We start from the raw sequence: 12,405 nt of genomic DNA, 5'->3' as shown, positions 1-12,405 counted from the left end.
AAAAGATTCCATAAAGATACAGTAAGAAATAAAGGCAGTTTCTTACCTTAATTTTTCGGGGCCAGCTTCTGCAACTTCACTGTGCTGGCTCACACTCTTGTTTCCTTCTCTGCTCACATTCTTGTGTCTAACTCCTTTTCTCTGTTCGGACCCCCTGCCCTCCCCTCCCTGTCACATGGGCTCAAGGCAACATAGTAGGTGTAAACACTGCAATCAGCTCCAGAAACTTTTTACAAATTTCGAGTGAGTCCAGTCACTAGAAGTCATCCTACATCCACAGTGAACTGTTCCAGTAGATCCTCTTTTTCAGGGCACCGTGGGAAAGTTTGGCATCGGTGGGCTCGATAATGTGAAGAGAATGTACCTCTAAAAGAGGCGCATTTGGCCTCACTTGTAATTAATATTATGCAACCAGGCAGAGGATTCAGTCTGCCTGGCAGAGTTATCTGTCCTTTCAAATGGGGCCCTCTTTTATTACCAGAGTGGGGGGCTTTGTACACTAGGGCCTTTTTATTTACAACTCACCCAACTGATCAGATGTGTTAGACTGGGTTAAAATGTTGTTGCCTCAATATCCGAAGCATGGTAGAGATTAGGTCAAAGTGAAAGGGGCCATATCCTAATGCCAATGCAGCTCACGTGCTGACATTCAATGGAATTCCTCAGACAGAAACAACAGCTTCAGTTAACTTGCTTTTTCCACATGCGCAGGCCGAGCAGTCTGGTTGAACAATTTTATAAACTAATCAGATGGTGGTGATGATGGTGTTAAGGAACGCACCGAGCACTGGTCCCATACAGCAATAGCTATAGGGACCGTTGCTATAACTGGAGGGACCGCTACCGAGGCACTTCTCCCTCCAGCTTTTTAAAATTATGCACTGCTCAATAGAGAAGCAAATGCATTTCTCATCCCCTGCCTCTCTCCCCTCTTTTAGATTAATTTTAATTTCTCTTTTTCTATGATTTCACTCACAGGGACACACATCTCTCTATCTATCTATCTATCTATCTATCTATCTATCTATCTATCTATCTATCTATCTATCTATCTATCTATCTATCTATCTATCTATCTATCTATCTATCTATCTATCTATCTATCTATCTATCTATCTATCTATCTATCTATCTATCTATCTATCACATTAAAACTCATTTAAGGACCTCCTGCCATATGAATGAATCTTAGAATTAATTAACAAAAAACAGGTATGGCTGAAGACAATCCGATCACTTTCAGAACAAATTAAATGTTTATCTATTCCTAGAAATGTTACCATCTGGGAGTTTTCACCATCTAAAGGCGTTTTCATCTCTGGGGGAATTTATATTCTACTTAAGAAAAGCATCCTGTCCTAATTTGTGATATTTCTGTGGTAGCTCCTGATTGGCTTTTAGTAATACATTTTCGTCCCCAGGCACATGAAACATCAATAAATCTTATGGCATGTAATTACTGTGAAATTGCATTTCACTGTGAAATTACAGCTTGGACAGCTTGATTAGGCGTGTTCATCATAGAAGTCACCCAAGAGGTCAGTTGATTCAGTCAGGCACACATATCACACTCAGATAACACATACGTGATACAAATATTGACACTGTTTAACCATTAGGAAACATTTTATTGTTTGATCAAATATTGGTGCCAATTACAGTTTTTCTCAGTCGCTCTGGTGCATTTCTCACATCAATATTAACATTTGCACAATAGTTAGTTCAACCTCCACAACATTTGGTCATTTGTGCACATCATAGTAGCAGTTTCTCATTTCTTACAACAAATTACAAATACTTTTGGACACGCATCATGTGCTTTCATACAACTCTCTGCTGTTGAATGCTGGATAGGCATTCCATATACAACTAATAGTCCTCATTTCATTGCTTGAGTCATCACATACAAAAATGTTGAACTAGTTGTCAAAATCTGTCAAGCAGATTTTATACATTTTTTTTAATCTTTTTTTTTTTTTTGCTAAAAATGTCTCCGGAATTGAATACATTTCTCTCAGGTGAACCTCAACTTTCACTGATTAGGAGTGTGTAAAGCATTAGTTGCAACCGATGATAAGCCACTTTTCTACAATCACTCAGAGCTGAATCCCATAAACCCATAAACACTTTACAACATATATGAACCAAGCAGGACATAGTGTGGACCATTTCTACTGTGACACTGTACTGTGCACAGCTCCCAAAGGGACTTTATGTTTGTTGTGAATAAGGGTGTTTTTTTCCTTTTGCACAATGCTGTGAACAAATTAGAATTGCAAAGAACATATGCAGTAAAAATATGAAACATACATATTCGTGTGTTGTACTCCGTTACCTCACTAAATACAGTAATGTGTAACTTTACTGTAGTTTTCAAATGGCTGTGCAAATAGTAAACAGTGCTGTCTTGAGCATTTTCAGGTAATGTCACCAAGGTCTGACTTTTTTTTGCATTGGAAAACATTTACAGAGTAAACTGTCATAATGAAAACATAACAAAGTCATTTGACTATCTTGTTCATAAACATGGTGTCAGGACTTTTCATCTTGATGACACTGACATTTTCATTTTTTTTTTTTTTTTTTTTTTTTAAAGATTATTTTTTTGGCATTTTTGCTTTTATTGAAAGTGATAGATAGAAAGGGGGAGACAGAGGGGAGGACCAGTGGCAAAGGCACCTCAGGCCGGCTTCGAACCCGGCTCCGCCGCAGGAAGGACTCAGCCTTAATGGTACGTGCTCTACCAGTCGCCCACTGACACTTTCATTGACATGAATATTGGTTTTGAGGAATGAGCTATCCATTTTGACCAAGTGACACGCTTTTGCAGGTAATCAACTAGGTTTCACAGTTTGTACTAATTGTTTTGAGAAATGTATTAATCGTGATGTGAGAAATGCACCAAAGCGACTGAGAAAAACTGTAATTTCCTCTGGAAATAATAATAGTAATACATTTCCTCGGGAAATAATATTTATAATAAAAAGTAAATAATAATAATTATTTTATAATTATTAGAGGGAATGTATTATTATTATTATTAATAATTTATTTTATTATTATTATTATTATTATTATTATTATTATTATTATTAATTTCAGTTTTAGATGTCTTGATTGAGGCTTTTATTGAAGACAAGAAACCGTTATGGTAATATAATAATAATAATAATAATAATAATAATAATAATAATAATAATAATAATAACTCAAAGTGCTTCACAGTATGGCATTAAAAACAAAACAAATAGATAATATAATACATACGTAAATATATAATTGAATTGCAGAAAAATACAAGTAGTGTTAAAATAATTTGATTATTCTTGGGAGTAAAAAAATATAAAACCAAATTAGATTAGCTGAATGCTTGCATAAATTAAGTTTTTAATTCATTTTTAAAATATCAATAGAGCTCACAAATATAATGTAGCATATTTGCTGCAGAGAGGCCCTCTGTTGTGTCTATATTAAATAGAATATAAATGATAAGGTGTAGGTGTTAATTATGTTGTATTTTAAGGATGTAAAACATTTTATGTTAAGATTTATAATTAAACAAAACAAAACCCTAATAATTCAGCACATTGTTACCGTGCTGCAGGAGGTTTATAAGCAGTGAGAGCTTGCTGCAGAAGCTATTTAAAGGGCAGCCAGTGTGCAACCATGAATGGTGAGTGGGGGTGGGCAGCCATAGTGGGTTAGGCCACCATCTGGCCTCATAATCATATGCTGGAAGCCCAGTTATTGTAGCACACTGCCCTGCTGACAGCACACTTTAGCACAATGCATTTTGGTCCTTAATGCCTCAGAATAATGTCTGCATGTCAGGTGCATTTAGAAAGAATATGTTACACTAAAAATGATTGTATATGTTTAGGGATTAATAGATTTATTGTTGATAATAAATTAAATGCTGTTCATATAATATATGTATTTATAACTATGCAACGGATAACTTTGATCTATTTGTGCATTAACATTAATGGTCTTGAGCCTGCTGGGTTTGCAACTTGCAGGAGATAACGGTATATTTTGGTGGGCGCGTCCAAATCCGTGGCCTTGTGGGAAGTGTAGTTTATATTCCAAAAAACAGAACCAGTTCAAACTGGGCTGCTTTTTGGCGAATTACTCCATTACCCACAAGGCCTTGTTTTGTTGCGCCTGCGCTGTTTATGTTTTCCCGTCCATGTGTAGGCGAATCACGTGTAGAGAAACCGTTGATCGTCATGTCTCTGCTGTAGCAAAGCTCTGTGCTAGATTTTATTATTTGCCCCCCAGTTGTCGCTGTACTTTGTTTTGACAGCTGCTTGTTTTTTTCTCTCGCACCTGTTCACCGAAGAATGAGCGAAAACGATGACATCGAAGTCGACAGCGATGTATGTGGTTTAGTTTCCTCTAGAAGTAGCTAGCTGAAATGTTAGCTTAAACAGCAACTTTAACATTCCTACCAGCCTACGCTATCTGATTAAGCTAGCTAGCTAGCTAGCTTTCACGGCTAACGCTGGGTTTTAAGACAAATAGGGAGTGAGATATTTGGCAAAAAGTGTTTATTGTGGTGGTGACTGACTGGATGTCGATCACATTAATCTGGTGAATAAGTTGTGTTGTTTTTTTGCGGTCAATTGAACCGTCGTTTTCGAAACCCAGTTAAGCCAGCCATCGTTTAGATTTTGTTGTTTATCTATTAGTGCAATTACGGTACAAGTGCTGGGAGCGGCCAAAAAAAGACTGATTCTCTGTCACTAAATTATATACGTTATATGTTATATTATATATTACAAGATATTTGACGAAGTATGTATGTTTTGACATGTAATATAAATTCACCTCCGATTTAAATATGCATTCGGAGGCATAGGCAATTTATTTAATTATATATTTTTTTAGCTTTGCTGTGAATCCCAGCGGCTTTCTGCCCAGAATACCATTGGCTGATGTTGTATGAAAAAAATATTTTTTTTGACAAAACGAAAGGACACCAAAAGTCGGATTATAAATCAAAATGCACTTTAACTCATAGAGCATGTCATCAAAGTTGAAAAAGCTTTGAAATTATTTTTCAAAGTACAGTAATAAGTTTACAATTATTATATAATGGCATTCGAGGATATTGTTAGCACATATAAGTTTACAATGAAAATGGTTTATTGTTTTGGTAAAAAAAAAAAAAAAAAAAGACGAGATCTCTCAAGCATTACATAAGTATTTATTTATATTTTTAGATATTGTTTGATTAGTTTTGCGGAATGTGAGAATTTACTATTGTAAGCTTAACTTTGTTAAACTCTGAAGTCTTCAGACGTCAATCTTTGCAGCGTCAAGCAATGATACCGTAATTGCATGACTACATGTGCAACCAAACCCCCTCGGTGGGTATGCATTAGGACACTACAGACGGCGGTGTTGACGTTTTGATGTTTGGTCGATTAGGGACATGTCAAGATCATTTGTTATCGCCCTGCAGCTTTCTGGACCTATTAAAACGTGTTCTGCAGCAGCTAGAATTCAGTGCTGCTGCAGGATTTGCACTGTTTTTAAAACATACTTGCCAAATGCAGCTTAAACCTTCTATATATGCTAATTTAAATTCCACATGGTTTACAAACCAGCTCCATTTAATTGCACATAAACATGCTGTGGTGGTTTAATTGAGTACGCATATGAAATCATGCCTGATGCTCGATCTGGTCACATATTTCTCAGAGCCATGGATTCCCCTCCCCCCGTTTGATTAAGCTGGGATCTCCAGCTCAGATCCTCAGTAGGCCTAACAGTATATGTACACACTGTTAGGACTGCTGAGCATTTCTAATGTTACAGGGTAGTCTAGACATGAAACAACAAATTTAGCTTTAAGTGGTTCACCTCACTGTAAAGTAAATTTTATTTTCATGTTATTTTTTAATAGACCGCTCTTATTGTTGACATAATATTAGATAGAATTTCATTGATAAGAAGGAAATTATTGTGCCAGGTTGCTCCAGAAGTACAATAAAATACAGGAAAAAAGGAAAACACAAATCACACAATTAGATAAGTAAATTAAATGTAATATGAATAAATATAAAGTGTTCCAGTTCTATAAAAAAGCAGCAATACATCCCATGAAAAAGCTTATCCTTTACTATATTTTTGCTATTTTTAAACATTTTAACTATATTTGAGTATTGACCCGGCAAGCTGTTTTAATGAGTGTGTAGACATACTTTATTGGTTCAGGAGGGGGACTTTTTGTGTTACAGTAATATAAAAATAGATAAATGGAATTTTCAGTATAATATTAACTAGAAGTAGATAAATAATGACAATAGAAAATCAGTGCAAAAAATATAACTATAAGAAGATCAAGAAGTGCATTTCAGTTTATTTGTTTGATTGTGACATTTAAGGATTAGGGTGTGGACAGTTACCACCCAAACTAGTGTTTCTAGTGTTATGTCTGTTTCCAATCAAAACATCAAGTGAGTTAAAGTCTGGAAGATATTGAGCTTCGGCATCATTGGTTCTGTTTATAAGGTCAGAAGGTGGACATAGGAGTTGATAATGAGGTCCTGGGAAGGACAGTGTTGCTGGGACAATCAGGATATACTGGTTCAACCCTTTAAAATAAACTCAAAGCACATCTTCAGTTGAGATTCTGTAAACAGATCCCCTCCTTGTAAACATACACCACAGGTTTCTGCTATAGAATTGCAGGAAAATGAGATTTGCACATACACACAGCAGGAACATGTGAAAGCTAAGACCACTGCTTATTTTACTTGCAAACGTAAAGCTGCAGACTTTGCATATTGCAGCTTTAAATTAACCCCCCGTCTACTTGTATGTTAAGTCACGTGGTAATCAAGTAAGGAACCTTCTACTGACTTCCTTGGTTTTATCTTGTGTGATTTATAATACATGACCTGTGGTTTAAATAAACTGTAAAAAAAGAAAGAAAAAAAGAAAAAATCCAGAAATGTACTGTATTATTTTCCTGCCTTGTTTCTTTTCTACTTTAAGTGCAAATGCCAGAAAAAAAGGTAAATTAATTTTATTCAAAATATTAACCATTAAATGGAAGTAGAAATCTGTAAATTAATACAATGGGATATTTTATATTTTCCTTTTTACAGTATTATATAAGTGCTTAACAGTCTTGAATGTGAAATTACTGTTAATTCTATGTAAAAATACAAAAAAATACACATCATATTGCTGAATGTAAAATTAAGGCAACTTTCTGTTTATTTTTACAGTAAAACTTTATATTTAATGTAAAAAATAACCCTGTCTTATTAAAGTAAGAAAGGACTTGTTATTCTACAGATATATATTATTGATATATATTTTTAATACAGATATTTACTGTATATTATCTGTCTTTTTTTTTTTTTAATTAAACAATTGTTTTTTGACAGTCAGTGTTTGACAACTTCTGCTGCCGGACTTTTAGTTTTTGTTTTTTTACTGTGTAAAAACTTTACCTGTCTCTTTGCAGGCAGACAAGCGAGCCCATCACAATGCGCTGGAGCGCAAACGCAGGGACCACATTAAAGACAGCTTTCATGGTTTACGGGATTCTGTGCCCGCATTACAAGGAGAGAAGGTGAGAGGAATATTTATGCATTTCTATAACTGTAGCAGCGAAGATTTTCAATCTGTAAGGTAAGATTTATGTCAGCCATTTATCACAGGGCGCAGCAACCTCCATACTAGTAAAGATCCACTTTAGATTTTCTTGTCAGTGTAACCGTCCATTCATCTACTTATTGTCGCTGACTAGTAGCATAAGTCTGCCCTGCAGAAAAACAAACAGGTGCCAAAGAGTTAGTAGGAAATCACTGGCCCTTATTTCCTCTGCTGCACTTGTGCATGGCTAAACACAACCACTGAGCAACAAAGCATCATTGTAATGCATAAGAACCGTATGATGACCCGAAAACTGTCGGTACAAGCAAAATAAAGCTCAGGTGAACTACTGTGCTATTAAAGTCTGCAGCTCATCAGCTGCATTTCCAAATCCATAGTCAGCCCCCTTATTATACCAGTTTACCAAAGTAGATGCTGTTCTGTTATTTTCTGCTTGGACAGATCTGTGAGAGGTCTAAACGACAGAAATAGGAAAATCATTGGCTCAGTTTAAAAAATCAGTCATCCGTGTGTCAGATTTGTCCAAAGCAAAGTGTACCTTCATGATGCAACCTGAGATTTGAGAGTGACTAATCAGTGTATTTTTACAGTAGCGGTGGGCGAAATGGCCAAACTCTTCCATCACACTATATGTATACTTTTCTATCACTGTAGCTGTATATAACATGATACAGTACGGCGGAACTGGTTTAATATAACCTTACCATGCCTCATCACTATTGATTATTTTGTCTTTTTTTATTTGTAACGTATTATATAAAATTAATATGAAATAATACTTATAAATCCGTATCCTAAAAATAATTTCAAGTGTTACCTGTTTTTCATTCTGTCAGCTTTTTACAATATATTTTGAAAAAAAATTAAGAACATGGGGTGTCTTGTTTTTAAGGAAAATGTAAACAAAAAATAATCATACAATTTTAGACATGTAGACATGCAGTCATGCCCATGCATATGTACTACTAAACTCACATATGGAAAAGGATTGAAACAAAATAAGGGAGTTTTGGGGAGATACACACTTTCCATTTCTGTCCTATTTCCTCAAAGTTATTAACTTGAAGCTTGAAGTGTTTCAAGTTTTAAGGTGAACCGGATGCCTCCTCTTGCTCTGTATTCAGAACTTTGAGAATAGGTTTCCCAGTGGAACAGTATTGGTAAATCTCAGCAGGGTGGACACTTTTCTTCTGCAGCACGGTGTACACCGTCATATCGCCCAACCACATTTTACAAAACTGAAAGGCAACAGCCCTATAACCTTTTAGCATCTTATTCCACCCAGCTGATGGAGATGTGTTTGTGTTCACATTGCATTTTATTCATCAGTCAATCATTTAAATTAAATCAAAGTGCAGTTCCATTTGCATAATTGAGTTTGCAGGTGTGATGGTGCTTCAACATAGAGAGAATGTGTGTTAGGTAGTTATTCTGCAATATGTTAAGGTGAGCTCTTGTGCCAAAGGTTGCTGATGATATAGAATAGTTCAGATTTTTTTGCACTTATTTTGTAATCCATAAAAGCTAATTGCAATATATTAGGGCTGCACCTCTTAGTTGATTAGTTTACTAATTTGTCATTTTGGTCTTAGATGGCTAGTTTTTATGAATGTTTTTATGTTTAATGATCAAATATCTAATAGTAGTATTTACTTAATTGTATCGATTAGTAGTTGAGGACAGCCTCACAGCATGCATAGATACCACTGTTATCACTGCATAAATGTTCATAACTCTGCACAATTTGTGTTGTTCTACTTGAACAAAACAGACACTGCAGCTTTTCCCCATGGCTCTCTGAAATTTTTGCTGACAGAGTTCTGTCAAACAGGCTTCCCGAGCACAGATTCTAGACAAAGCCACTGAGTACATCCAGTACATGAGGCGGAAAAACCATACCCACCAGCAAGACATCGATGACTTAAAGAAGCAGAATGCACTGTTGGAGCAGCAGGGTAAGTATGATGCAGCCTGTCAGTTATAACGTGTGTTGTTTGATGAGGTCCGCTGCAGTCTTTGTCTCTGTGTTCCTGCAGTTCGTGCACTGGAGAAGGCGAAGGGGAACACTCAGCTCCAGACAAACTACTCTTCTGACAGCAGCTTGTACACAAACCGTAAAGGCAGCGCGGTGTCCGCCTTCGACGGCGGCTCCGACTCCAGCTCTGAATCAGAGCCGGACGAGCCGCCCAACAGAAAGAAGCTGCGCATGGAGCCCAGCTAGACCTGGGCCGCTCCCCTGCTCCTCCAAACAGACTCTTTTTGCCCACCAGCCCCGACTCCTCTCAGCCTGTCCCACACTCGGTCCTGCCTTCTAACGCCAGTCCAGGAGACAAGGTGGAGACTGTGTGCGAGGGGTGCTATTATGTATAAAACGCTTCTACCTTCCTTTTTTCCTCCTGGCAAGCATCCTGTCACTCCGTTCGTGGCCCAGCAACAACTTTTAAGACCCCCAAAGTGAGGCAGCTCTGCAGTTTTGAAGGACTTTACGCTTCTTCTTTTTTTTTTCATGATAACCATTCATAATCAAATGTGGAGACGACAAGGTATGATGCTTTAGTTAAGCTACACAAAATATAATTATTTCTCTCTTCTGGTTGTTTTTGGACAGCCTCTGCAATCTGTTGGAGTTGTGAGACTTTTTGACAAAAATGGCAATTAGGGATAGTTTACCTTTTTAATATTCATACTTTTCCAGAAAAGAATGTGAAGTTGCTTTTGAAAAAAAAAATGTCTGTTATGCAAGATGCAACCCTCCTTATTCAGTGTAGGTGGTTGAAGTTTTTGTCTTTGAAAATGTTTGTGTAATCAAATGAATTCCTCTATTTATAGTAACGCACCGAAATTGATTTCTTACCCTCGTGTCTGATCTCCCTGATGTTTGGCTTGAGACTTTTCCAGAGAGCACAGGAGGATGAACAAGTTGACCTGCTGTTTTAGTGGAGTTTATACAGGTTCAACTATTTATTTTCCTCTATTTTTATGATTACCAGATCAAATGTGGGTATAAAAAAATCCCCTTATGGATTCTGAATGTTACACAATGCAGTTAAAGGGCAGTGACCTTTATTTTTGTTAATGGAAGTCCACTTCAGTGTGTAGTATATTACACTGTATACTCTTTAATGGTGTCAGTTCTGCAAAGAAAAGCCTTCCCTCGAAATATTTGCCTGTGCTGGGAACGTTTCTTTCTTTTCTTTCCTTTTTGCAGAGGTAAAATAGTGTGTATGTAATCAATATTTGTTTGTTCCATTCCATGGAAATTACAGGTATGTTGTACATACTGCCAACGGTTGTCTTGCAAGTTAAGGCATACCTTTATTATGAGACTATAAATAAAACTATTTTATCCTTTTGGGATATATTTGTGACTCTACATGCTTTTAATAATATCTTGATAGCTTCCAGAGTAACTGGTGTGTTTGTGGTTGGGGGGGAAAACAGCTGAGTGAACTCATTTCCAGTTCCAGTTAATAAAATAATCAGATGTGTATAATGAAATTTAACTGCTAATGGAATCAAAGCAACAGGGATAATTTAGTAACTATTTCTAGATGGCTATATCTGAATTGTAGCATCAGGGGAACAAAGATGATTCAATTTCTTTGTTTTTCTATTTCTTCTACATCTTTCTTTTGTCTGTCCCTTGGAATAATCAGAATAGGACTTTGTTTTATTGCAAGTAGGTTTTCACAGACAAGGAATCTGCTTAAGTGTACTAAGTACTAAAAATATAAATTAAGGCAAGTACCAGTCAAAACAGCAGCATACATTGAAAAGAAAAAGTCAGCACACATTTTAAAAAAATATATTTATAAGTAGAAACTTATTTAAATGAGGGACACTACTATTTTTTCCACCTTTTTTTAGATCTTAGTTATGTAGAAAGATGTTAAACACATTTGTGGATTTTAACATTTATAGATTTTTTTACAACATGAAGTATTTTAGACTTAAACTGTAAAATATTTATTAAAAAATATAATTTATATAAAGTACATTTTTAAAATGTTTTTATTTTATTAAAAAAATAAGTCTATTTATATAAATATATATTTTTAATTGAATTGTATTTTTTTAAATTTATTTTGATTTAAAAAATGTTAATATTGATTATTGAGCTATGAAGACTTTTAATATATATATATATTTATATATAATATATATTTATACATATACATTTAAATCATGATCATTTAATAACAGTTTACTTTGAGGGATTTCACACATTTTCCACATGAAGAATCCTTTATAGCCTGATTTTGATAGTATTAACAATAATGATGAAGATGACTGTTTTGATGCAACCATTTTCTTTAATAGATTTAGCATTCTCCACCAACCAGCAGTGTGGACATCATAAATGAAAAAGAAAATGTGACATTTAAAAAATATTTATTTTTTTATTGTTCTTGTTGCCTCAGTATCTCTAATATCTAGCTCTGAAGTTTGTTTGCTTAAAAACAATATTTTAATGTTTTTTACAATACAATTTTATTGTTATTATTGTTTAAATATTGATTTTGGGACCAGATCAGTGTGATGTGTCCCAGCTGACACTCCCACTGCAACATACAGGCTACTCAAGGATGCAGGTTGTGTGCTGCCTTCAGGTCTCGTAGGAAATGGGAACATAAAGTACAACTTGTATTTCTCTTTATAGATAGATAAATGGATTGATTTAAGTACTAATTCTAAGCAACTTTATACTTACTACTTCACTTTATTTCAGAGGCAAATAACTGAATAAGTAAACAATTTACCTTAGAAATT

At 35.3% G+C, this 12,405-nt stretch overlaps 1 protein-coding gene across 2 annotated transcripts; it reads left to right on the top strand.

Moving 5' to 3' along the window:
* Positions 1 to 4,176: 4,176 nt before the first annotated feature.
* On the top strand, positions 4,177 to 10,992 carry LOC131988040 (protein max-like). Of its 2 annotated transcripts, none has more exons than XM_059353038.1 (4): positions 4,177 to 4,379; positions 7,484 to 7,591; positions 9,467 to 9,590; positions 9,672 to 10,992. In XM_059353038.1, the coding sequence occupies exons 1-4, from the start codon at positions 4,344 to 4,346 to the stop codon at positions 9,854 to 9,856; spliced, it is 453 nt and encodes a 150-aa protein (XP_059209021.1). In that variant the 5' UTR covers positions 4,177 to 4,343; the 3' UTR covers positions 9,857 to 10,992. The 2 variants fall into 2 exon arrangements, with proteins under 2 accessions (XP_059209021.1, XP_059209020.1); XM_059353037.1 differs by having other exon boundaries at positions 4,179 to 4,379; positions 9,452 to 9,590.
* The last annotated feature ends 1,413 nt before the right edge of the window (positions 10,993 to 12,405 follow it).

This window comes from Centropristis striata, chromosome 16 (genome assembly GCF_030273125.1).
Source record: "Centropristis striata isolate RG_2023a ecotype Rhode Island chromosome 16, C.striata_1.0, whole genome shotgun sequence".
NCBI classification, from domain to species: Eukaryota; Metazoa; Chordata; class Actinopteri; order Perciformes; family Serranidae; genus Centropristis; species Centropristis striata.
The sequence above is the reverse complement of the archived record's forward strand: the minus strand, read 5'-3'. Positions and strand labels throughout refer to the sequence as shown.